Source organism: Sporothrix schenckii (assembly GCF_000961545.1).
Source record: "Sporothrix schenckii 1099-18 chromosome Unknown Cont42, whole genome shotgun sequence".
Lineage (NCBI taxonomy): Eukaryota > Fungi > Ascomycota > Sordariomycetes > Ophiostomatales > Ophiostomataceae > Sporothrix > Sporothrix schenckii.
The window spans coordinates 1-25,763 of record NW_015971143.1 but is presented as its reverse complement, the minus strand read 5'-3'; the positions used below and the strand labels follow the sequence as shown (position 1 = coordinate 25,763).

Here is a 25,763-nt window from a genome sequence, read left to right as displayed (position 1 = left end):
TGCTAATTTAGATCGGTGCGGATCCCAGAAGAGGAATAACGAAAGCAGGCCAGATTATTCAGGGCTTGATGCTGAAACGGCGGACGACGATGGTTGGGTCTATATTTGGGCGGAGTGGGCCCGAATGTGCAAGGCGACCCATCGCGACTGAATCTTTTTCTTGGGAATGCCCATATGCGGCCAATGTGGGCGCTAAGGTCGTGGCGCTGTCAAAGCGGCGACAACCAAGATGAAGAGTTTTCGCCTGTATGTCGACACACATGCGATGTTTATTGTTTCGGACGAACCCCTGCTAAGAACTAGCGGTATTCAAATACCTCGGTGGACACACTGCCGAGTGCTCCGTGAACGAATACCACATTCAACGACGTATGTGAAGGACCGTTTTGGTCTAGACGACAGTGCCACATTTGTTACAACCAAGGCAAGGCACGACGAGGTTTTGCCGATATGTGCTGGTGTTACCATTTTCCAATATTCAGACACAACCACGGCCGGCGTGGAAGTCGGAGTTGGTATGTTTGTTTTGTGACGTTGTGTATGTCCGGTGCAGCTGCTTGTTGTTCGGTGGTAGACGTCGGTGGTAGACGTCTAGAACATACCCAAAATATGCACCGGCATATTTTTAGCCATGTTGCATCGATGTAGTTCTGTTGCATTGGCAGCGTCATGTTGCATCGATGCACATCTGTTTATTGTTTTTAATGTGTCGAATGAAAATAAGCATAAAACGGTTACATTCAAAACGGTTCGGAAAATCAAATAGCGCCACCCACGCTGGTTTGAATACGACATGGAGTACGATACGTGTCGCACAAAGTATTTAATTTAAGCAACACATACGAATTACTTTCGGCATTCAATACCAATATATTGTACAGAAGGAGCATATCACATTCCAGAAAGGGCGCCACCAAAAGATCTGGTCATGTGACTGGAACTGATCACCAACAACACTCGAAAGGGCATGCGACGGCCGATCCGCTTGGTTCGTGTGAAATGATTGGTTGAGTTTGTCTAGGCTAGGTTAGACGGTGTACTAGGAAAAGTCTGCACAATTGAATATGTAGAATGCGAAGTATTATCCGTGTTATCCATCAACTGGGTCACCAGTTTGAAAACTAGTTCGACGACTTCCTCCTCCCCTTCTTCCCTTGTGTTTCTCACTGTCTGTCTCAAAGACAAAAAAGAAACTACTGAAGAACTCACAAAATAAAATAAAATAAAGTAAGGCAAACAACTCCACAGACAAGTGGAAAAAAAAAAATTCTTGTGGCCAGCGGGATGGCAAAGGAAAAAAAAGAGGAAACGAGGATAAAGAAACTCAAACGAAATAGAAAACGAGACAAAATGACAGACACTCATACGCGCAGCAAAGAACAAAACCCATAGACTCAATGATACCTGTTTTAGAGACTCGATCTTGCACATCAGACCAGTGGGCGCATCGGCCTGCTAACATTCGCTGTGACGAGGCTTTCGTTTCAGAGTCTGCCGAATAGAATGGTACCGACGCGCCGACATCAGCACTTCGCGGCTCGAACGGGCGACAGACGCATAGTAGCTTTGGTGACGATTGAGAATGTCGATCACTTGGTCCATGACGGCATTTTCGGCGGACTCACTGCCGAGGTGTGCCTCGAAAATAGCCGCAATCACGTACCTATGGAAGCGGATAACATGCGTGCCCTGGTCGATAGCGGGCGTGAGCATTTCAAAAAAAGACCGCTTAGACAGGTAGGACCACACCCGATGCATTCGGGCGTCAAGTTGTGCCCCGTTCGCGGCCTTGTTCCGTGGATCCGCTACCATGCGGTCCTCCCATGCGTCGCGGTCCCAGTGAAGACAGTCCTGGCCGTTGGGTCGAGGTAGTCGCAATGCATCCACAATATTGTGTGTCGCAAAATCTGACGCCGTGGTCCGGTACTGGACGATCGAGAACAGGTTCCAGTTGTCCATACCTATATAGCTGCCCCCGGTGCCATCGTCATCGTCGTCATCGTCGTCGCCATCGTACTCGAGCGTACTACGGCCGGTCTCGGCACATCTGGAATAGTAATCATCCAGCAAGTGCCAGTAACCACGGAGCTCGTCACCGGGACACGAGTCTTTCATGTCTTCCACGAGTCGGTTGATGTGTCGGGCCATGGCGGCATCCTCTAAAATCCCGAGACCGGCATCTTTCTGCAGCGGCATCAGCCACTGGCTTGGTCGCTCGGGAAGTTCCGTATTGACCGACCGGATTGTGGGGACTGTGTCCGGTCTTGGCTGATTGTAGTCTTGGTGGTCTTGTCCTGTCCGTGTCCGTATCCCGGCGTTTGTGTCTCCGCCTGTGCGTGAAGGGCCAGCTGTACCAAAGGATGGGTTGGTTGGCGACGGATCCAGATTCGACTTAGCCACTTCGCTGCCGGTATAGAGGTAGTCTTCCAGCTTGGCCCACCGGCTGGCAAAATCTGTCAAGAAAAAAGACATCGAATACTGCCAGGGAACTCCCCACTGGTCGTCTTGACTGGAAAACGTAAAATAGTGCTTACTGGCCAGGCGATTCATTGTATGGCTGGACAGATGCACGGATCGGCAGAACTCCAATAACGATTTCGTAGCGAGGTTTTTCGCCGATTTTGGTCGAGCTTCGAGAGCGTCTCGTCTGCATTGGCCATGTCTTGTGTGCTGATTTGTCGTCCCAGTTCGTCGGTCGCAGATTTCATGGCGTCGATAATACTGCTCGCAAAAATCGACCCAGAGTATCTCGAGATATTCTTGCTAGCCACCCATGAGTTCGATTCCTGTTCGGCATCTGCAGCTGTCATGGTACTAATGTTGATATCCGTGCTAACACTCCACCCTGCCGAGTAGCATGCTGTGGTCAGGAGACAGACGGGAACATTGCGCTCCAAGACGTTCTGCACGCGCACAATTGAAATTTTCGGTCCCCTACCCTCACCGGACCCGAAAGAGAAGTAATGGTTAGGCAATCCGTGACAGCAGACGATGAGAAGCACCGGGCCACGTGTGCGCTTTGCTGTTTCCGAGACCTTGGCTACGTGTTCCAGAAATGTATCGCCTAAGTCCTCGTGTTTCATGACAGTGACGGGCGTAATTTGGCCCTTTTCGAGAATGTTTCTGCTGAGAACAACTTTCCGCGCCTGGTATGGATTACCGTGGACGTATTTGCCATACTGTTGGACAAGAGCGGTAGGGTCCTGAATATTAACCTGTTAGCCTCCGTTGACATTTCCATTAATATTGCGCTAGAGACGACATGGACTTACCGCTGCTGTGAGCCAGGTTTGACTGGCGCCGAGTCCTTTAAATAGCAAGTTAAAGGCGTAGAAATCTGCCAAGAACCAGCCATCCAAATTGCGACTTGCGTAATGCTGCTGCACGGGGCATACTGCCAGGATATGTGTGCTGTTTTGTATCTGCGGCGGCGTAGACGTCATAAATGAAAACGTAGATACGTTGGAATTCTTGGAAACTACTGCATCCTTGAGCCTTTTGGGGATGCTGTCCATGTTTTCGGTTGCTATGGTGTTTGTCATTGGCAAGGCAAAGATGTGCAACTGGGGTTTGTGGATGGTGGAGTAAAATAGGGATGAGAAGAAGAAGAAGAAGAAGAGGATGAAGAGGAGGAAGAGGAAGAGGAATACAAAGAAGAAGTAGAAGAAGAAGAGCAAGACAAGACAGAAAATCGAGTAGAAGTTCGTCAGCCAGTCTGAGTTCAATTTCAACGTCACTTCAAACATAAGAGGAAGCTTGGCGAGATGAACTTAAACAGAGACTCAGACGAAGGTACAAAGATGTCGACAGGTGATATGACTGATCGTTTGGGTGGCGAAGCACGCCGTTGGGTCCTGGGACCAGCGACATCGGCTTGAATGTAGCAAACGAGGTATCACACCAAATGAGAATTTAGCAGGAAGGCATCGTTGTCGATGGGTGGACTGGAGGTGCGTCGGATGGAGGATGCAGAAGCGAGTAAACGCGCTTCGAAGGAATATTGCTGAAAAGTATCGTGCCAGAAAACTACTTGGGAAAAAATGAAACTGGGAAGGAACTGTTTCGAGTGTGTCGCGCACCTCGTGTTACACACGCTTAGTCATCGGACATACACCCGTTGGCTTGCCATTGTCACTGATGTATCCTCCTGGTCACTCACTACGTCCGGCCTAGTTTCTTTACAGTTGTCAGCACGCACTGGATGCCATATACACTGCACTGAAGCTTGCTACTGTAATCGCAAATGTAGACAACGGCCTGTCCTTCCCGCGCCTTGTTTCCACAGGCGCCCCTCATACTACTGGATCTCCGCCGACATATGGTCCTTGCCGTTCTTCTGGACAACAACGTCCCACACAGGACGGGGCCCGTCGCCCGCCGCCTTACCTCGTGTGCGAATCTGGTACGTGTCGCCGGCGTAGAGGGGCCGCAGGGCGCGGTAGTGGATGCGTTGGGGCCCCGTGACGTTGCCGGTGGCATCTTGCCAGTAGTTGAGCAGGTTGATGAGGTTCAGAGGGCCGTGCACAACCAGACCATTCTGCTTCTCCACACTCTGCGTCCAGTCCTCGTTGTAGTGGATCTTGTGGCCGTTGAAGGTCAGCGCCGAGAAGCGGAAGAGTGCGACGGGCGACCAGCAAAAGTGACGGACTAGGTCCGTGGCGTTCTCTGAAATGCTCGCGGCGCCCGAGGCGGCCGTCGAGCGTGTGCTATCCATTTCGTCGTGGACGGTTGACGGCCCCTTGTATGACAGGAACGGTGCGCCTGGCAATATCGACGCTGACTTCGGCGTCTCCGTATCGGGCGCCACGGCCGGCTGAAAGATCCACGACCGCCGGTCCACGACGGCCAGCCCTCGGCGCGTCCACAGCTCCTTTTCGACCTCGACAAGCACCATGCCGTGGCCGCTCGACTTGCTCAATTTGGGCGTCGCGCTGACGAGCCGCGTGCGCTCTTCGGCCACCTCGCCCACGCGCAGGCCGTCGCAGCCGCCGCTGACCGTGTTCGTCGTCCACTCCATGCGCCCGCCGGCCCACATGCGCCGCGTAAAGGGTACCGGCGCGTTGAATGTGCGGTCGGTGCCGTCCGGACCCAGATCGGCCTCGAGCCCACCTGGTGCAAAGTAGGCGAGGTGATAACCGGCGGGAACAGGCGTGCCATCGGGCAGGGCGGCATCGTCCGACACGGTGACGCCCGACACAGACGGGCGGCCCAGCGTCCAGGCCATTTTGGCCAGCTGATTGGCGTCGATGTACTGGCGACGGACGACGGTCGCAGTGCCGTGGGCGGCCATGAGCCTCTCGGCGGCCTCGGCGGCCGCCATATTTGTGTTGCTACTGGCGCTTGCGCGAGTCGACGTTGTCGTGAAATATCGACTCGCGGCAGAGGCGGACCTCAAGAAGAACCGTCGTGGTCGAATTAGCAGCATTGTTCTTCTAGAGTTCATTGTAACAGTAAAGGCGCTGAATCAGTAGCCTGTTCCAAGCAGAAGGAGGCCACGACAGTGTTTGAACCAGGTGGCTCGATCATCTTATGACAGTACTTTGTACTGTTGTAGACTGCCCGCCCGCGCCAATGACCGCTGGCCGAGTCGGCTTATTCGCTAAACGCCGTCACTAGTGTCAAGTAGCCGACTTGAGCGGGGACTGCCAGTGAGAACGTTTACACAGCGCTGGAGCACCTCTTAGGCTACGTCAGGGCACGTACAGCGGGGCAAAGAACAAAAGTTTGGTCAACGTATGATTGTCGCCCAGTAAATCGACAATTAACAAACAATACAGAGTATGGCATGATGCTCCCCTCCTCCTCTTCATCCATACACCTACCACAGTCTGTCCCGTTTGTCCACCGTAGTATCACACCCTCTCACTCCCTCCCCAATATGTCGGTCGTGCTGTCGACACCGACATTGGACGCCAGAGCCACGGTGGTATTGTCCAACGACCCCCAATAACCACAGAGCCCGCCGCCTTCGCCCAGGGCTAGGTGGTCTGTCTCCATCTGCGAGAAGAGGTAAGTTTGCTGTTCTTCTAGCGTGGGCACGGCCTCTGCCCATGGGGTGTGGGAGAGCAGGTCGGACCCGCTCATCGGCGATGGGTCTGCACATGTGAGACTGGGCCGCTCATTGCTGTCGATGCCATCGATGCAGGCAAAGATGGAAAACTGGTGGGCCGGATTGCTCAAGGACATTGCCGGCCACGGCCCGGATGCAGTCCCCGTTAGAACCCCGGCACCGTCCGAGTCCGGTGCTGGGGAGGTGGCGGTTGTTATGGCTGCGCGTACAGTGTGATCGCCGACGGCCATGCTCGTATTGGTATTAGTTCCCGGGAAGGTCCCGGCGCCGACAGACAGGCGCGCCGCGGTAGACCGGTCCAGGTAGCGGAAGAAGAGCTCTAGAATCCAGTTGCGGACGTCCCAGGTGCGCTGGAGCTCCTGCAGGCCGAGCAGGCAGACCTTGGCGCGGTGCTCGGCAATGGTCAAAACACCGCCCGTGGCCGTGCCGCTGCTTGTGCCATAGCTCCTACCAGCGACGGCACCAGTGGCACCCGGCTGCCCAGGCCGGCGTTGTGCAGCGAGCCGGCGCAGGTGAATGGTATGCATGCAGAGCGTGTTGAACAGGTTGGTGATGGTGTGGACGGGAGCGTGCCGCAGGCAGGCCAGAAGGGACGGAACAGCCACGAGGTCTTCGACAATGCGCGAATTCCGCGTGGCGGCGTGGAGTGCAATGCGGCATTCGCCCTCCGCGGCATGCGAAGCACTCTGGCTGATGTAGGCCGGGCGGTAAATCAAAATCAGCAGGTTGTTGTAGCTCAAGTGGAGGAGGCGCGTGTAAAACGTGGACGGCGTGGCGCTGCTCCCGGCCGGGTCCTCCGAGTACGTCTCTGAGAATTCCTCCGTGCACTCCAAGAACGGCGAGTGGGCGTCGAGCGGAGGCGGCTTCCATGCCCGCAGCTCTTTGCGGAGCGTGGCTTTGCAGGCGGCCGTCAGGGCCTGGCCAGGCGCGTAGCCCTGGCGGATGATAGTGCCCATGATGCGTGCAAGCCCGGTGGCCCCGACCTGGAACGCGATGCCGTCATGATGCACGGCGCCCGCGAATGCAAATTCAAAGTCGTGGGCCTGCAGCATGGCGACGTCGCAGTCTTCGTCGCGGATGCGGCTGGGTAGTCCGAGCGCGGCGGCACACTGCTGCTCCCGCGTGTAGATGCTCCACCAGAGCCGCTGTTTGAGCTGGCGCAGCTGACGAGCGGGCGCTCCGCCTGTCGTCGTCGTCGACGTTCCCGCCTTTGCGCTCGACGTCGTCCCCGACGCGGCCACCACGCTTGCCACCCGCACAGTCGACCGGTGCATGGCTTTGCTCTGGGCCAAGCTGATGGCCGTCGCCAACCAGTGGCGCGTGTCTTTTTCCAAAAAGGGCCCCGTACGCCAGAAGCTCATGAGAAAGACGGCTTGAATGACAGTCACCTTGTCGCGCTCGTAGTCGGCGTCGTACAAGTCCTTGCAGCGGTTGTAGTAGATGTATTTATGTCGCTGCGTCGTGTTGTGTCCGTTATCGTTGTCGTCATCTTCTGTTATGCCGCCGCCACCGCCAGCATGGATTGCCCCGATAAAAAGCATGGCCTGTAGGAGGAGCGGCGACAGTGTGCCCGCCTTTTGTTTCTGGCGTGTGTCGGCCTCGTCTACGACGGCATAGCACGGGTGGAACCAGCGGAAGTAGGCGTCGAGCAGCCGGTCGACGGTCGCAGCGGGCGGGACAGTAAGGGCACCGGCGGTCTGCAGAAATTGCATCTGAATGCGTCGTCGCTCAGCCGCCCAGATCGGCATGCCGTTTCCGCCGCTGCGGCAACCGTCGCTCAGACGCCCGCCATTTCTGTCACCGCCCGGCATCATCAGCATCGCCTTGCTCTCCACGTCGTGCGCGTCGGCCTGGGGCACTTGGTGGAGGAGGTGAGCGGTCGTGCTGCTGGGCGACGTGCTGTCGGGCGGCGTAACGGCACAGTTGTCAGCGGCGTCAGCTTGGACGTATCGTAGGGTATTGGACTCGCCCAAAAAGACGGACGATGTTTCTGCATCGGCGTCCGCTTCGGTATTTGTGGCACCATGCTGTGCGGCCGGCATCGTCACTGGTGTCACTGGCGCGATGGATATGCGGTGGGGCTCAGCGTCTGTGTGTTTGTAGTCGTGGTCGCGTTCGCTGTCGTGGTCTCTCAGCAACGTGACCAGGGCTTCAGATGCAGCGACTTCGTCGCCGCGCGTCGACGGCGCCGACGTTGACGTCGTAATGGACGTTGTTTTCGATGCCGTCTTGGATGCCGCTGTCCGCTTTCTCGGATGTTTGCCTCGCCGCGACTCCCGCACCTCACACTGCTGCCCGTCCACCAGGCAGTTCCGACATGGCATCGACTCGGTCACAGTGCACTTGACGCGCCGCGCGTTGCACGCGATGCATGCCTGCCGTGCGCGTTTGCCAATTGGCTGCATCGTGTTGGAGGCGAGTGATCGTATGCATGAGTTAAGTTGCTAGCAATAGACTGTTGTCACATATCAGCAGCAGCATAGCCGTTGCGATTGCGCCTGAGGTGTGGTGAATTTCGTCGACGAACAGCCGACTTGGCCTTCTATATCGAAAAACGCTTCATAGACAATCCCAAGAATCCTCTCCACAACATCCATCGTACATGTCCGTCGTTGTAGTCGACCTCACTGTGGACACAGACGCGTTGTGACAGATTGCCCAGCGATGCTTTTCCGGTGAAAAACAGTCGATTCTGTTCGTAACCTTGGTCGTGTGACTGCTTTCTGGCGTGACTGGACTGCCGCTAAGAGATTCCCGGTCGATCGGCCGGGGTTGGGCATGGGGGAATACGAGGTGTTGAGCGGCTTTGAGCAGTCTTTGCCATCACACCCTAGCCATCGGCCACTAAACTAATAATCTACATAACCGAGCAAGGAGCTGAGCAAGTAGCCGATAAAGAACACTGTGGTTCTGACTAATAAGGTGAGACGAGGGCTCCCCCACTTTGTATCAACAAGTGTGAGAAGAAACGGTGCTTCAGACCTGTTATCGAGCCTTTCGTATTAGAGGGTTCTTTATTTCACCAGTTGGCTTTGTGGTAGCAGTCTGGTTCCTAGAACAAGGCTGATTCGACACGTGAAATGGCCTCTCACTTTAGACGGTTATAAAGACACTCAACTGTCGTTTCTGCCTCTTCTTGCCTCTGTCACTTCTTTCCCTTCGTCGCGCCTATTGAGACCGCCTTTCATTATTATAAATGGGGAATAAACGAAATCATTACCCCCCATACGCCGTCAACTCATGGTTTCACCGGAAAGCGAGCATAGCCTAGCGCCAGCGCCGGCCGAGTTGGTAAGTGATAAATATACCTCCATACCAGCAGTGCGGGCTTTTTCTTTTGGGTGTGGTCAAGAGTAAAAATACTTTGACAAATTCTCACACGTATGACGCCCACTAGGTCGCGGTTCCCACTTTACAGCACGCGACAACGACAATGACAACGACAACGACGACGTCGACGGCGCCGGCGCCGGCGGCGGACGACCTGCGGCTCCACGACCTAAAAACGTACAAGCACTGCCATGAGATCTTCGTAGCTTGCGTTTCTGCGTCGTCTGGAACTGGAGTGCAAGCAACCTGCCCGACGACTACCGTCACATTGCATAGCCGGGGGCCTACCAGCAAGGTCGCTCCCAATTCAGGTTCGCCTGCACCTTCGCATCCGCTGGCTCAGCCGCTTGCCACGCTCATTGTGCTACTATCGGTCGCGGCGTTCGGCACAGCCCTAACAATAGTCCGTGGCTTTACGGACCTCGATAAAAGCGGTGTTTGGTCTACCATGTCGGAAACGGGAGTACTTGTTCATTTAGGAGCCTCCTAGGACTTGAGCAGTCCGGTACACGTACACAGTACTCAAACAACAGCACAGAGATTGACATTCAGTACACAGAAGAAAACAAAGAACTGGCAGGGCCAGGCAAGACCACATGTACAGAACAAACGGGATGGCTACTAATACAATACGGCTTGGCTAGTTCTCTAGATGGAAATGGAAAAGTTTGGTACCGACCCGGTGTTTCTTCGTACGTGATATCGGCCTTCCATTTGTGTTGGATATGGGATAGGATAAAAAAAAACAGGAGAGGAGGTGGGGATAATAAAAGAAGAAAAACGAAAGAAAGAAGCGAGAGACATTGATGGTTAGGACTACAAACAGAGCGTGCGACGAAGGATAGTTGTGGAAATGAAAGAAGACGAAAGAAAAAAGAAAAAAAGAAAGAAGCGAGGGACATCGACAAAAAGGATCACAAACAGAGCACTGTGCTAGTTCGAGCACAGTGTGAGACGAAGGACACCTATATACCTTGCCCTGTATATTCTTTTCGTCCGTTTTTTAATACACATCAAAACAAGACCGCCGCGGGGACAGCTGCCAAGCGAGCCGCTGGGCCGCTGGCCATTAATCCCGTGGCAGAACCTGCCGTGGCCCGGCTGGGCAAGCGTGATGAGATCGGGTGCTACCTGCCCCAGATGTCGGCCAATCTCGACGACTGCAGTAGTATCAGCAACTTCATGCGGCAGTACGGTGGCAACCTGGCCATCATCCCCGCCTTTGACGAAGTCTATTGGGAGCTGGACACCTGCACACTGGGCGCGACCAACCGTACGCCATGCACCAAAGTTGTTCCTTATGAGTTCTTTGCACCGTACTGCTACAACATGGTCAGCGAATGCATCTATTATGGCCGGGACGAATACTTTGACATTGAAAGCAATGGTATGTCTGCTGCTTTGTTTGGGGGTCCAGCGGCACCCATCTATTCTCCGTTGGCTTGCTAGAACGACGAGACATTATTTGGGAATGGGAACGATGAGCAGCATAAAAACTCTTTCAGCTTAGGAGTTGCAAGCTATATTTTACATACCATAATGCCATCAGTACAAAGTGAGGATGTGTAACCCCCTGACTTACGCACCGTTGTGCTTCTTGCCTTTCTCTTTGCGGATATTGTCGCAGCACAGGGAATCTCCAAGTTATTCAACGCACTTCTCCCGATGACTGCCACCACGCTCATCTACCTCCCCACGCTGACCACGCGTGGGTGCGGCTCTGCTCCTTCCATTTATCGGACTCTCATTGCATTGTGCTTTCCCCGTCGATGCACTTAAGCCATAGAGCATAAGCTAAAGTTGGCGGCTAAATGCGCTGGCCGCGAAGGCGTTTTGCCTTAACAACGTGATGTCATTGCCAGAACATCTTTATGCATTTGACGGCCGTGCGGTTAAACATGGCCTGCTGACTCTGAGCTGTAAATCTACAGCCACCTCCGGAAAGGCCCCGAGATTTACATTAATTTTCCGACAGCTCTTCCTTATTATAATTATTGTAAAAAAACAAAACAACAACGGACTCTCTCTACTCCAACTATCTGACCCAGCATTACGGCACAGGACATTCGTTCCACCACATTATTCTTCGTGTGCCATTTACACCATTATGCAAGGCGATCGGTTATACATCCGTTGGTTTCCAATACTATCTATCTAAGCATCCTTCTACTACTACACACCACCGTATGTGTACCACTTTATTTACATTGACAAGGGCTCCGTCCGTGAAGCTTAACACCATGCGCCGTGTTGAGCCAACACAACGGCGCTTAACTCTGGTGACGAAAGATGCCGGCTTCCGAACTCCACGACAATCAATATCATGTGAATAAATGAACAGACAATAAGTCTCCTCCAGATATTAAGAAGCTGCCGGACGGGCTCTTCCATATCACACTTTCCACGCATTCTACTCTTGTAAAGGAGTACGGACAGTGACTCTCTGACGCATATTTAATTGAGAAGCATCCCTCCCTGGAATTCTCTACTTTGCCGAGTTTACCAAACAGCTCAACTACTGGCAGACATCACGACTGAACCCACTCAAGTCACAAACTCTCCCCACAAGACCTCCTCACGCCAATATGAAGCACGACATGCTTACGCTGGGCTACCTAGCGTCCATGTATGTTACCAAAGCTACTATCCCTCTCGTCCCACTCACTAACACACGTTTAGCATAACCGTCGCCATGGCTCAGCACGGCCCGCCGTCGGGGCCTGGGGGGTTCGAGGGTCCCGGCGGCAGCGGTGGTGGAGGCGGTGGTGGTTGGGGTGGCGGTGGTGCTGGCTGGCCGCATACAACGGCGTTGCCTGCCTCCACGCCGCTGCCACCGCCGCCCGAGCCCACGCCCACTACCTGGACATCGGCCACCACGCCGCTGGCTCCACCGCCGCCTGTCGAGACATGGCCGACGGTGCCGCCCGGGCCGCCTCTGGGCACCATTGCCACCACGGGAGCCACGTCCTTTACGGTCGGTCCCGACGGACTGACGACGCCCGTAGCCTTCACCACGGGCCCCAATGGCGTTGCCACCCCCGTCGCGTACACCACCGGCCTCAACGGACTGGCCACACCCGTGGCGTACACGACGGGGCCCAACGGGCTGGCCACGCCGGTGCAGTACACCACTGGACCCAACGGCCTCGAGACGCCCGTCACGCAGACGTTTGTGTCGTACACGACGGGCACAGATGGCCTGGTCACGCCCGTCACGAACGGCGTGGTCTTTACGCCCTTTGTTTCCAACGGCCAGCGTCTGGCGCCGTTCCGTCTGTGGTAAAAGGATTCGTTAAGTATTCGTTAGGACGTGTTTTAGTGGAGTGCTACGTATATTCTTGTTTTTAGTCTTCTTACTGGTAACTTATGTTTTGTGCTCGAGTTATACTTAGGAGGTAATGTAAGTCGATATTATAATAAATAAGTCTATTTTTAAAAAAAAAACTTCCATATTATTACAACAGCACTTCCCAGAGGTAATTGACTACTAGGTGATCAGAATACGGACCCATGGGCCGTGCCGAGTAGGCCAGGTGATAGGATCTGGCTCGCATACCCAGTGAGACCCTGTTGAATCACCGCAGAATTAACGGTGTTTTTGTGTCATGACACCTTCCCTTCTTTGTTATTTTTGTACCAACTTTGTAGACAAAGTAGTCTATCTCACTGTATTACTAGTCCCACTTCCTCACGTTCCCTCTTCCACCGCCGGACGACAACACTGCCCATGACGCCTGTTGCAAAGACCGAGATCATACGGAGATGTTTCCAGGAAACAGTATTCTAGGACTTGAATATCTGCGAATCAACCGGCCGCTAAACAGAGTTTGTTTTGATAGTACGGCCGGTGAGCTACTATCCCGATACAGTGAAGGGGTTAAGCAATGATTAAGTTGCTCAGCGTTGGTGAGATCATAACTACGAATAGCTTGATTTATGAGACAAATTCTTAAATAGGTGCGGGATAAATATTTATTTAGTGCTACTCTAATGGTGGGCAACCGGAATGTCTTGGATACATCGGTAAATGTTAAACTCCAAAAAGTCACGCTTGAGTCGGGTGGTAAATCCGTTTGTCATTATCTTTACGGATACCTAACTCTTCGGCTGAATTCCAATTAAATCCCTATCCTATGTGATAACCGTCGATATCAAGCATGTGGACATCTATCACGATTGGTTCCGCCAGGTGATAGCTGATGGACAGATCTCCATGTCATGGAAACCGACAGCACATGTGCCTGCCGATGGCTTCACGAAGCCTCTACAGCGACAAAAATACGATAAATTCGTCCGTTTGTTAGCCCTACGGCCACACCCAAGAGACCCTGGCTAGCAAAACTTCTGAACAGTCTACCCACGCTCCTTTTATGCCTTTTGGTCTCTTCTTTTGTCGTGATGGCTGAACTTTCTGTACGGACTTCAGATCTGCGGGGGGAAGGGTGGGTATTGAAATATATGCCATAACACCACTTAGTTAAGTCATGTGGCAGCCTTGCCTTAGATCCTAGGCATCAATTTCAAGAGGATGTCTAGAGTTGTTTTGTTCCTGGGGGGTTTCTCTGGCTTTTTCTTTCTCTTTAAAAATCATCACTTTATTTGCCAATATTTCGATATGCCACATGGTCGTGACGGTCTTAATACGTGCACGTAACCGGGCACCGGGGATAATAACTAGAAGCTTTTATGGATCTAAGCAGAATTCTACCATAGACAACATAATTACACTAACTTTTGGGCCAAACCGTTATTTGACACATTTTGACGGTAAAAAATTGTACATTGAGTAAAAAAATCTATGTGCCTCAATTTCCTCATCCCCTACATTGTACGGGCTTTTTGCCTGTGCTAGATTCCTTCTCCGTAGTAGAATACACACACATCTCTGTCACAGCTATATTTCATAAATGCGGAATCCTGACCAAAAGAGAACGCCATAGAAGGAAGCCGTCCTGCCAACCATGCTACACTGGAGCCAAATAGCATTTTTTTCATCCGATCACGGCTCTCACGCAGTCTCCGTATCCAAAAACTGGCGACCTAGTTTACGAGCGGGGTAAATCATTCGCGATGTCGTTGATAGGTCAACAAGATGCTTGCTGACCAGCCATAAGCAGCCTCCAAATGCCAGAGCACACACGTGTAAAGCTCAGTACAATCTCCATCCACTGAGAGGCCTCAGAGGCATGCCCAAGCGCCCGTGGCGTTTTTACAAAGCTTTGTGCATATCTCAGCTTGGTACGTTGTGGCCGAAATAGGCAATATTATTCACCATGGGTCGAGTCTAGGCCTTCAGTGATCGGGTGACGATTGACGACGTTGAGCACCGAGTGACACGCTCGATTTTCATCATCTCAGAGAGCATATATCCTGGCATGGCCCTCGTGTGTATTGTGGACGCTTTCGCTACTAATTGCTCAAGCCCGTGAGCTTAATTATGCGTTCCTTTCCTTGCCCTGCCTTTGACTTTCGAACATGATGATACTCGCCATCCCGGTTTGCCTTTTGGCTGTTTTATCTTTCGCCCAGGCAACTGCAGCCCGGCTGCCGATCTTGAACTTGCCCTGGGGCACATGGCAGTCTACCGTCTACGAAAAAGACTCAAATGTTCGTACATAAGAAGTCCGTGCCAGTATTCAACGTGCACTAATCTTTCCTCCAGGTCTACGTCTTCAAAAATGTGCGATTCGGAGCTAAGCCGCCCAGGTTCGGCCGGTCCGCATTTCCAACCCAATGGGACAACAGCTCGTCGGGGGCAGCTTGCTACCAGGTGAGCGCCAGCGGTCTTCAAGTTCCTCACGATGGACCAGTCGGCGTCCCAGATCTTCGCGCGCCCCTCGAAGATCTGCCCCAGGACGAGGATTGCTTGTTCCTGGATGTCTACGTGCCGGCATCCAACTTTGATGCCAATGGGAATCCGATCAAGGCGCTGCCAGTCGTCGTCTGGTTCTACGGCGGAGCTTTCGCCTTTGGCGCCAAAGAGCTAGGCGACGGGATCTCGCTTTACACGGGTCAGGCAATGAATACAGCCACCCACAACGAGGTCATATTTGTCGCCGGAAATTACAGGCTTGGCGCCTTTGGGTGGCTGGCCGGTCGGTACATGCAAAGTTCGGGGCAGCCCAATGCGGGACTCTACGACCAGGCTCTGCTGCTCAACTGGACGAACCAGTACATCTCCAGAGTGGGTGGCAATCCCAACCGGGTCAGCGCATGGGGCGAGTCAGCCGGTGCCGGCTCGATTCTTCATCATCTCATTCGTGAGGGTGGCACTGTCAAGCCTTTGTTCAACACCTTCTTGGTGCAGAGCCCGGCCTTTCCGTGGTCCTGGGATAACCAGCCTCTCGGGACACTTGATGAGACCTACTTGAATTTTTCACAGGCAGCAGGATGCGGCCGCAACTTCAACATCACTTGCCTTCGAAATGTAAACATTGATGCCCTGATTAACGCGAACGACTATCTCTACCACAGAGTCAAGGACACGGGAATCTACCCGGTGGGGCCGTCCGTCGATGGCACTTGGGTCCAGACCATCCCTGCTTTGTCATTCGCATACAGTACGTTTCTCTCTCTGCAACGACCGCACAGCACACGCCGCTTGCTATGATGCCTACTTGGAACACGTCGAAAACTGACAACCACGTGACAAAAACAGAGCAGTTCTATCCCGCCATCAGTGGTGCCATAATCTCCCATGTCTACAATGAATCGTACAGCTTCACGCCCAACGTTCGGACCCAAAATGACTTTGACACCTTTCTCGCCGAGTTCATACCCGGACCTGCCCTCGCCACTGTTCGCAGCCAGATTCGCAGCCGCTATAACTGCGTCGCCGCCCCATACCGCGGCGATTTCAAGCTCTGCTTGGCCGCCGTCATTGGCGACAGCTCCTTTTTCTGCAATACGCGCGACCTTTACGGGGCCTTCCCTTCCGTGAGCTACATGATGCAGTATGCGTTCCCGACCGAGGTGGAGGCCGTGCACGCGAGCGATTTGCTGCCGGCATTTATGAACGGCATCCAGGACGCCGTCGATATCATTTTGAACGCGGATCCAGACTTTGGTGAAGCAAAGGCCTACGCCCTAGCGACTGACCTCGATGAATCGATTAAATATGTCTACCAGGCATATTTCGGTGCCTTTGCCGCGTCGGGCAATCCCAACAGCGGCCCTCCGACGCGCCCGTTTGATTGGCCAGTGGCCTCGCCTGGAGAGTCGCTGTCGAATGTTTTGCGGGTGCAGCAGTATTTTCCGATTTTCCAGAGAGCGTTTGTGCTCACAACGGACAAGCAGAACAACGCCACTGTTTGTGGTTTTTGGACAAACATCGCTTATCAGATCGTCAACGCAAAGTCCGCTGACGACTCTACAACCCACGTCCACCAACAGCCACAAACCAGCAACGGCGCGAAATACGATGAACTTTAGTCTCAATATTACAGGTATCTTTTGATTAGGCAGTCGATAACTAGGTCAAACACCGGCGCTGCACAGATTTCAGACCTTGTCTCAAAAATATAAGAAAGGGCTGGGGCGGGTCTGTTGAACAACCCGTCACGTATGCCCTTATGATAACGCTCTACTACTTATGTATGTTAGGCGTATAAATTCTATCGATTGTTTAAGGAAATCCAGTTGCTTTACGTTGTATGTGTACAGCCTCGTGAAAGTTAGGGAGACTTGGAGACGTTCATGAAGTAAATGAAAACGTATAGGTTTTGGGTCTCCTTTTGGACCTCGTGAGGGCCCTCCTTACCCACTGTCTAGTTTAATACGAAATACTCCTAAGTAAATTAAGGGTCACGTGCCTATGTCACATAGTATTCCCCGCGCTAGTCCTTTCGACAGTGACCCACCCTCCAAAGGCACCGAATATCCGGTATCCGTCTTTCATTTCACTCCTTTACAGAGTCGACGGCGGTCGCCGAATAGTATTAACCAAGCGCCCCATCCCCTTCCTTTCTCTAACACACAATCCGGACCTTATGGGTACTGCTGTTACGTCGGCGGCACCACCAAATGGTAGAGGCAATACGCGCTCATCCCTGGCCTGTCTGCTCTGCCGCTCCCGCCACTTGAAGTGCGATGGGGTTCGACCACGCTGCAACCGCTGCGTTGAGACTGCTAAGCAGTGCCAGTACACGCAGTCACGAAGGGGCGGCCTCGACCGCGCAGCTCTAGCTGAGCGGCGCAGACGACTCGAGGCCGCGGGTCGGAGTCCGGTTGAATCCGCCAACAGTTCGAATCTGCCACAGCCCTCGAGGACCACTCATCAGCAATACAACCCGTCACCACCCCAATTTGCCAGTGATGTTGGAGCAGATCTCACGAATAGCTATGGCTCGGAGCCACCGGGGCCAGAAGCTACACTTCAGGTAGACGTTGGCAACGATATCGCGGGTGACCCTTTCATCACGTCGTACTACGAGAACTTTCACAAATTCCACCCCGTTGCGTTGCCGCTGAAACACTTGATGCGAATTCACCGGGACCCAAGTATACAACTGAACCTGAGACCTCTCATCGCCATCTTGCGTTTCATTGGCCACATTTACAGCACGCGAGAGTGGTCTGCCGCTCTTCGATTGCATGTCGACGCTTGTTTTGCAGAGGCTGCGCCAACAGATCCCATCTTGGTCCAGTGTCGCGTATTGTATTCGATAGCATTGTTCTGGAGCAGCTACAAGGACGAATCGAAGAGGGAGATGGATGCTGCTGTTCAGCTCGGTCTTGATTTGCAAATGTTTCGTCAGGACTTTGCCGCAAAGTACGGAGCCCAGGATGCGGTGTTGACGGAGTGCTGGAGGCGGACATGGTGGATGCTCTACATTGTCGATGCTTTTTATGCAGGGACACTCGGGGCCGCGAATTTTGTAACTGTGGATGTCGAGGCCACGGTTGACTTGCCATGCGAAGAGGCGGACTACGAAAAGGGGGTGAGTAGTACTCCGTACTCCGGCCAGCAGCGACGCACAGTCGCGTTTTTATTGCTGATTAACTAAAAAATCTAAATGATGCGTATCTGTAGCAAATTCCGGAGCCCCAGACGCTGCATGATTTCGACTGCCGCGAATTAGCGCCCGAATCGACTTCGTTCTCGTCCTTTGCCTATCTCATCGGCGCAGTACGATGTTCGGCATTGGCAATATCGACGGCCCCGAAAGTTGCTGCAAGTGAAGAGTCCCTACACATTCTCCAAGCCGCTGACTCTGTCATCAATGCATGGCTTCTTTTGCTTCCGAGCGGCCGCAAGCAGGTTATGAGCAAGACGGGCGAAATCGACGAACTCATGTTTCAAGCGTACTTGTTAATTCATGTGTAAGCTTCCGACTACATACTGCTACAACACCTTGCAAAGACTAAAGTTGACCCTTTCTAGCGCAGCCATCGGCCTCCACAGGCCGTTGTCCGACCTCAAGTTCAACCCGGTGGAGTGGATCTCGAGCTGTGCCCGACATCCACCTCGGGAAACATCATCGCCGGAGCTCATCAACGTACACACTGTGCGCGTCCGGAAATCAATCGAAGCGCAGATCCGCCTCTTAGCGCTACCCACGGAGCACTTCCGCCACAGCCCCTTCACCACTTGCATGGTCAGTGAAGGCACCCTGGCGCTGCTGTCCGCGTGCACATTTCTGCTCGAGGGAAAGGAGCTTGCCGTTGCTCGCGACCAGATTCGCATGACGATTGGGTGCCTCAAGATGCTGGGCGAGCTTTGGCCCAGAATCGAAACGAGCGTGCAGGAGATACAGACTATTGCTCGACATGTCCTTGGGCTTCGGTCCAAGGCAGCCAAGTCTGCCGATGTACCAAGACCCAGCCAAGTTCAAACTCCTTCAAGCGAACAAGGCCAAGGGATTTCAGAGGTTGAAGCATATGTGGCGGCGAGCGACATCGAGCTGTTTGCCTCCCTCGGCTCGATGGAGGATTTTTGTGGCTGGTACAACTCGGGCGAATCAGGTCAAAACTTCTTGTTGGAGACAAATAATCCGCCATGAGATTTATAAATCTTGTTATGGTTTCCATTTTTATAAGGATTGAATAATGACGCCCTGAGCTCTATGAAAAGTTATGATTTTTTCGACCTTCTTCTCTCTCTATGTTATAGGAGTCTCTCCCTTATCCTCAAAAAGTAATGACAATCTTCTTGCTGCGTCCTCTCTGTCTCGCTCGCTCCCAAGCCTGGTCGGCCTTCTCAACAGGAATCGACTCCACTTCCAGTGGCTTGATCGAGCCGTCGCCGATCATTTCCAAAGCTCGGGCCAGCGTGTGCGAATCTGGGCTGACAATGAAATGCATGTATCGTACGTCAGGGTAGTCCGCAGATTCAGGAGCTTTGCCTCCCCCAAATGCCCATGCCGGCGCTGGATCACCGACTGTGATGATGATCCCATCGCTCTTGACAGTTTCCCAGGTCTTTCTCAAGACATCGCCGCCGACTGTGTCAAAGACCACGTCCACGTCTTTGATATTCGCTTCCCAGCCTGGTGTGTTGTAGTCGTGCAAATCCACATCCTGTACGCCAAGTTGCTTGAGTGTACGATGGTTCCGAGACGACGCGAGGGCAATCACATTGGCGTCGGCGAGTCTTATCGCAAATTGCACAGCTAGCATCCCGACGGCACCAGATGCCCCTGTGATAAGGATCCGCATGCCCGTAGTGCCAGCAGTAAGCTTCCCATGGTCCACAACGGCCTGCCAGGCCGTGAGGACAGGGATAGGCAGCGCAGCGGCTTCTTCGTGCGTTATGGAGTCCGGCTTAAGGGCAACTTCGTCTGCCAGACAGATAGTGTATTCAGCCTGGCCCTGGCCGCGATCGGCTGCGAGGAGCGCAACTACGTCTTGGCCGACCGCAAGGGGACCGTTATAGTGAGGGCCGAAAGCTGCGATGACTCCGGATACGTCATGTCCCGGTATGCGTGAGGTAGTTTCGTAGACTTCGGGCCACAGCACTTCGTCGCCGGTGACGCCAGAAGCAAGGACGCGAATGAGAATTTCGGCGCCTTTGAGGCTAGGGATTGCAATTGAATCAGTGGTCACAATTTTGGGGGACGACGCGTCGCCCAGGATTTGAACGGCTTTCATCTTTTTTTCGGGGGATTATTCGACTGTGACTGGGTAGTGATCTAGTGTCGTGTGTAATATTTAGAATATAGAATATGGCACCGATGATTGCTGTCGACAGCGGACGCCGAAGAGACAAAGGCGTCATGAATTTATGTCCACCTCGCAGCTTGTGTCTTTGTTACCACTGCGTGCATTAAGTTGGGCATAACCAACATCCAACGTCAGCTCGGGGCGGTTGATGACTAGAGAAAAGTGGGGATACCCGGGACGCCGAGAGGGGATACCCGGGACACCGAGCGCGGATACCCGAAAGCTCAATGTGCCGTATGCGGCATAATGTTCGAATATCCCGCTCCTCAGAGAAGTATAGCTATAAATACACATGGATTGCATTGCTCCTTTGAGCATCGGCTGGACCCTGAATGCCACTCCTACGGCTAAAACTACGTTAAACTCGTAATACCCTCTAGCACTCTAGCACAATGGCTGCACAATCCCGCGAAACACAGTACGTCATTCAAGAGTGATTCTAACCCGAAGGAATGCTGACTGTGTACCATGACAGAGCTCGGCCCCGAGAGACCGTTAAGGTGCTCTACGACTACGAGCTCAAGAATGCACCTGGGAAATCGATTGTCGGGCTTGAAGTTCACTTTGCCCCGGGTGCGTTCACACCCCCTCACCGGCACGCCGGCGCGACAGTTGTGGCAACAGTAACCGAGGGCGAGGTGTTGAGTGGTATGAATGGGAACCCACCCAAAGTCTACCAGGTAGGGGAGGGTTTCATCGAACAACCGGGCTGCCATCATACGATTGGAGAGAACAACAGCCAAGAGAAACCAGCGACGTTGGTTGCTGTTTTCATTGTGGACACGGAAGTCGTCAAAGGCGGATACAATCGTCTCACCGTACTTGACGACGAAGCGTAAGGGACAGAATTACAATAGATCGATTTTATTAAAGTCACTAAATAAACTTATATCCGACAGTAAAGAAAAGAGTCAACTATAAAAAGAAAGAATAATCCCCGTAATTTACGTCAAACATTCGCCTACCGGTCTCCGAACTTATCAACGATTCCGACACTAGTGAAACGGTGTGGTATACCTACTCTGTCAACTCAGTTCTTACTAATAAACTGACGAAACAAATCTGTGACCAAGGCTAGAACTCCCCACCTATTTCTTATAAGATAAATTCACTTACAAATAGAAGGACTCGATAACTCGATAAGGACTTTTATTAACTTATCTTTAATTTTTTTAATATAAAGTTATTTTAATCTTTTTAACTTTTTATTTATTTCCTTTTTTTAGGAAGGTTTCAGTTAAAACTATTCTTTAAGCTGGGCATCGTAACTTTAGGTTTGTCACTCTGCGGTTCTATTTGAGAGCTTTATTTTTGCCTTCACTGTCTATACGGATTTAATACATAAGATCGAAATAATAAACGGAGGTTAGACTGGAGAACAGCTGGTATTTTCTGGATCACCTTTAGTGGTGGCCTTCCTGTTGAGTGTTGTATGCAGTTAAAATGTACTATCACCACTTTACTAACTCACCACCTCACCACCTCTGAATGTCGTCAACGGAAAACAAACTTTGAAGAGGAAGTCCATCGTATTTATGGGTTCACGTCCTCTCTCCCAGATCCAGAGGATGGAAAACGTTATATCAACTGTATGTAGGGCGACAACAAGATAGTGTAGCCCAGGGGAGTGGCTTCGCATGTACTGCGGAGACGCAATGGCCGACGGACGTGTACAGTGACTGGGGAAGCAGATTGCCACGTACTTCAGAGACTTATTGTAGGGGTAAATTCGACGAGTTTTAAAACGTCAACAGGAGTCTTCTATTGTACGAGGCGGTGGATCAATGTTGTCCAGGCAGGGATCTTTTAGACCAGCCAGCCCACCTCTCGTAAGACGATATACAGGGTCTGTACCAGACTGTAAAGAAACTCTGCTATCGCTATCTTTTGAAACTTGCCACTGTCAATAGGCCGTAAAACGCCTCCAAAATCGATACGGCTCTTAGTGATGTATCCGCCATCGTTGATCCCCTTTTATGCGAGCGTCCAAAACAGCCGTCCGAGGATGCTGCTTTTCACGCTTCCACGCTCGAAGAGCTCCGCGAACGGGTGCTGCTACAACAGCAACAGGAGAGTTAAAACGTTGTTAAGACACGGGGACTCCGCACGAACGAGGCTTGCCTGTCACTTCTGGAGCAGAGTGAACCGCCGATCACAGACCCGACGTCGGAATTTGTCGAAGCTTTCTTGCCAAGCCATGAAGAGGCACCTGAGGCAGCCAAGAACGGACTCGGCGTCCCTATTATGACGACTGGGCAACACGGTCTCGGTTGATACGGTCCGCGGCTGATAGAGCATCTATGTACACTTGCCAGTGTGAGCAAAAAGACCAAGGTCTCGGTACAGAGGAGCCCGTCACGACTAGAGACACAAGAGTCGCTCACCAGCATGCCTTGGCACGCTGTATGTCAACAAATTTCTGAGGATAAGCCAACAGACAGCCCATTGAACGTCCTCGACAAGCAATCTCCATATCCAGGCAACGTGTTCCAAAAAATGCCTTGAAATAGACGACTGCCAGCTACTACATGTGATCCGAACCGAAGAGCTGACGGGCGAGAGAGGGGAGAGGCCAAATATGGACGCTCATCGGATCCGAAAATGGCGATAATTTCTGGAGTGAGTTCTCGTAGCACAGGACGGCAACAACACATACCTGCACACGGACAGCCAGGCTTTGGCTACGTGGATTACAATGCAACAGGGCATCATCATCTTTGTCTGGATAGCACGACCTACCGAGGAGAAAATAGTCGGTCTACATATCTAGCATGGTAACAGAAGACGATGTTCCAGACATCGTAGCCTTATTACAGGTGACCCCGACACGAGGTTCCGTTCTTTGAACGCCCCTCTCTGCACAGTACGGCGAACTAACAGATTATTTGACTTCGGGAAGTAAAGTGCATCTTACCGAAGATGAAGAGGAAGCGCCATTAATGAAAAAGATATACTTCGACATAGGCGTTCCGATAAGGTTGGTTTCCGGATTCCACATCAAATGCAATAGGCCCAGAGCAGATTGTGTATGACTAGCAATCATACGGGAAGTTTATACAATATGTGTGCAAGGTCCATCTGTGGGTTTATTTGAATGACAGAACAGCATTGTCTTTGAATCCATGGCGTGTCGTGCGGGTGCTTCCGGGCGGAATAAACTTCAAATCAGAACAGAGCGGGGTTAGAGGGTTAGGCAACTGTGGCTGTTTTGTGTAATATTCGCTTGAAGCCATAATTGCCTGACTTCTAGGTTTTATCCATCTAGCCCTTGAATGAGTGGGGCCCCTTTGTCATTGTTGCCTGATAGTTCCCGTGACAAGTCCCATTGGCAGACCGTGCTTATATGGCGTCACTGTTATTTTACATAATGAATGGCGGGGCTCTCCGTTTGACCCCGCTCATCATCAGGCACCGACGTCTTTAATTCAGAATCAAACACAACACATCAAGTGAGCCTTAAAAGTGAAACGTATTTTAGAACACGCTTTATATTTTGTGCTCATATTTTATTTTCGCTTTCTCTTAACCGCTTCATCTTCGCTTTCCGGAATGGATCCATTAAGCATTACCGCCTCGGCATTGGCCATGATCACGGCTGCGGCCCAAGCAACAAACGTTCTTTGTGGTACTGTGAGCCGATACAAAGAACGTGACAAGATGTTGCGCCAGCTTTATAACGAGCTAGACGACCTCAATAAGATTTTGAAGAGCCTAGGCGCAGCTGTCGACGTTTTGGATACTTCTATGTGGACGCTCCTCGAAGGTCCTGTCAAACGATGCGGCACCATGTGCAGCGATTTCGAAGCAGCCATGCAAAAATTCAGCGCAAAGCCAACGACGGGGTTTCGAGACTGGATGAAGATGGAGTTCATGAGAGGCAATATAAATACATTTATGGACAGCTTGGCACGCTACAAAGCAACGATTAATATTGCTCTTGGAACTATCACAATGTCAGTCAGGCATTCTTCTTCTATGTTGAGCCGGGGCGAAACAATGCTGACACCGTTTAGAAACACTTCTCAAATCACGCGTGAAGTTCTCAATGACTTCCACGAGATGATCAAGAATACTGTTTACGATCTACATGTCCACCTTCAGCGTATTGAGGAGGAAATCAGCCACGATCGACCACAGCGTACGAGTATAAACAGTTCGACTTCTTCAGAAGCCGAGCTGGAGGACGAAAAGGACGTGATCAAACAGTGCATTCGCATTTGTGAAGATGCCGAATCACATCTTGAATTCTTGCAACATCAAGATCCCCCTATGCGCATGTCTGGCGGTGTCGGCGACGTTTCCGATGGTGACATTGAAGCACAGCAGATGACATTCCGAGCATTGAGTGAAAGCCGGGACAGGATAGCCGAAACTATTGGTCGCCTTCAAGAACGCCTCAACACAACACGCCACGAACGGCCTGAGCAGATTTTGGAGAAGACGCGGTTGCAAGAAGACATTGACGCACAGAAAAAGAGCCTCGAACTGTGCAGACGAGCTTCAGAACAAGTCTCCTTTCGAAAAGTGCATACTTTTGGGGAAATTGTTTCCGAACGGGACAGCGGCCAAGTCGTGGTCACTACACTTGCGGATGTCTTTGATGTCAAAAAGGTGCTGGCTGGCCAGTCATCGACGCAATTGGTCGGCTCTATGACTGATGAAACTCTTGTGAAAATTGCAGGGCAGTTTCGAAACGATAACCGTCCTGGCGCCCCGGAAGTAGATGTCACAACACCATCATATTCGCATCTTACGGGCCATCCTGACATCTTGTCACCTTCAAGTCGGGCGACAAATAATGTTGAGCGCTCGCGAAAGACTGACAAACCAGTGTCTAATTCCGTGAAAAAACGGACACTCGAATAAATGTTAAGAGTTTTTAAGGTTAAATATAGTATTTATATAATATACCTCCTACTAAATTTTGCGCCATAAAGGTCTATACGTTTATAAATCGCCAACCAAAAGAACAAATCCAAGTGTTCAAAAAATAAAAAAAAACATATTATTTTATCGTCCCTTTACCTAATTGTCCCTCACTACCGCCGGCATACCCACCGCCGCGGCCAACGTGCCACGGACCGCCTCGGCATGACTCCGCGGCATAACCGCCCCGCCACCCCCGACGACGGCTAACAAAAGCGCGCGGCCCCCCACTGTAGACAGTATGACATTGGCCAGTAGTCCACTATACCGTTATACT

General features: G+C 52.0%; 11 protein-coding genes across 11 annotated transcripts; 7 read left to right on the top strand and 4 right to left on the bottom strand.

Annotated features, from left to right (window-relative positions):
• Nucleotides 1-1,455: 1,455 nt before the first annotated feature.
• On the bottom strand, nt 1,456-3,515 carry SPSK_01542 (uncharacterized protein; the record flags this gene model as incomplete). The annotated part of the gene is made up of 3 exons (XM_016728451.1): nt 1,456-2,509; nt 2,572-3,203; nt 3,273-3,515. 3 exons carry the CDS (start codon nt 3,513-3,515, stop codon nt 1,456-1,458), a joined length of 1,929 nt encoding a protein of 642 aa, XP_016589539.1.
• Nucleotides 3,516-4,297: 782 nt separating this feature from the next.
• SPSK_01847 (uncharacterized protein) lies at nt 4,298-5,320 on the bottom strand (the record flags this gene model as incomplete). Its single annotated transcript, XM_016728746.1, has 1 exon — nt 4,298-5,320. The coding sequence occupies one exon, from the start codon at nt 5,318-5,320 to the stop codon at nt 4,298-4,300; it is 1,023 nt and encodes a 340-aa protein (XP_016589538.1).
• Nucleotides 5,321-5,862: 542 nt separating this feature from the next.
• Nucleotides 5,863-8,475, bottom strand: SPSK_01463 (uncharacterized protein; the record flags this gene model as incomplete). Its single annotated transcript, XM_016728375.1, has 1 exon — nt 5,863-8,475. One exon carries the CDS (start codon nt 8,473-8,475, stop codon nt 5,863-5,865), a length of 2,613 nt encoding a protein of 870 aa, XP_016589537.1.
• A 1,028-nt stretch (nt 8,476-9,503) lies between these two features.
• On the top strand, nt 9,504-9,890 carry SPSK_02040 (uncharacterized protein; the record flags this gene model as incomplete). Its single annotated transcript, XM_016728937.1, has 1 exon — nt 9,504-9,890. One exon carries the CDS (start codon nt 9,504-9,506, stop codon nt 9,888-9,890), a length of 387 nt encoding a protein of 128 aa, XP_016589536.1.
• A 650-nt stretch (nt 9,891-10,540) lies between these two features.
• SPSK_02065 (uncharacterized protein) lies at nt 10,541-10,849 on the top strand (the record flags this gene model as incomplete). Its single annotated transcript, XM_016728960.1, has 1 exon — nt 10,541-10,849. The coding sequence occupies one exon, from the start codon at nt 10,541-10,543 to the stop codon at nt 10,847-10,849; it is 309 nt and encodes a 102-aa protein (XP_016589535.1).
• A 1,136-nt stretch (nt 10,850-11,985) lies between these two features.
• Nucleotides 11,986-12,683, top strand: SPSK_01956 (uncharacterized protein; the record flags this gene model as incomplete). Its single annotated transcript, XM_016728854.1, has 2 exons — nt 11,986-12,026; nt 12,080-12,683. 2 exons carry the CDS (start codon nt 11,986-11,988, stop codon nt 12,681-12,683), a joined length of 645 nt encoding a protein of 214 aa, XP_016589534.1.
• A 2,192-nt stretch (nt 12,684-14,875) lies between these two features.
• On the top strand, nt 14,876-16,831 carry SPSK_01554 (uncharacterized protein; the record flags this gene model as incomplete). Its single annotated transcript, XM_016728463.1, has 3 exons — nt 14,876-15,007; nt 15,063-15,960; nt 16,059-16,831. The coding sequence occupies 3 exons, from the start codon at nt 14,876-14,878 to the stop codon at nt 16,829-16,831; spliced, it is 1,803 nt and encodes a 600-aa protein (XP_016589533.1).
• Nucleotides 16,832-17,388: 557 nt separating this feature from the next.
• Nucleotides 17,389-19,401, top strand: SPSK_01545 (C6 transcription factor; the record flags this gene model as incomplete). Its single annotated transcript, XM_016728454.1, has 3 exons — nt 17,389-18,339; nt 18,432-18,721; nt 18,783-19,401. 3 exons carry the CDS (start codon nt 17,389-17,391, stop codon nt 19,399-19,401), a joined length of 1,860 nt encoding a protein of 619 aa, XP_016589532.1.
• A 127-nt stretch (nt 19,402-19,528) lies between these two features.
• SPSK_01864 (NADPH2:quinone reductase) lies at nt 19,529-20,488 on the bottom strand (the record flags this gene model as incomplete). The annotated part of the gene is made up of 1 exon (XM_016728763.1): nt 19,529-20,488. The coding sequence occupies one exon, from the start codon at nt 20,486-20,488 to the stop codon at nt 19,529-19,531; it is 960 nt and encodes a 319-aa protein (XP_016589531.1).
• A 464-nt stretch (nt 20,489-20,952) lies between these two features.
• SPSK_02028 (cupin domain protein) lies at nt 20,953-21,399 on the top strand (the record flags this gene model as incomplete). The annotated part of the gene is made up of 2 exons (XM_016728926.1): nt 20,953-20,978; nt 21,036-21,399. 2 exons carry the CDS (start codon nt 20,953-20,955, stop codon nt 21,397-21,399), a joined length of 390 nt encoding a protein of 129 aa, XP_016589530.1.
• A 2,710-nt stretch (nt 21,400-24,109) lies between these two features.
• On the top strand, nt 24,110-25,426 carry SPSK_01752 (uncharacterized protein; the record flags this gene model as incomplete). The annotated part of the gene is made up of 1 exon (XM_016728658.1): nt 24,110-25,426. The coding sequence occupies one exon, from the start codon at nt 24,110-24,112 to the stop codon at nt 25,424-25,426; it is 1,317 nt and encodes a 438-aa protein (XP_016589529.1).
• Nucleotides 25,427-25,763: the final 337 nt, after the last annotated feature.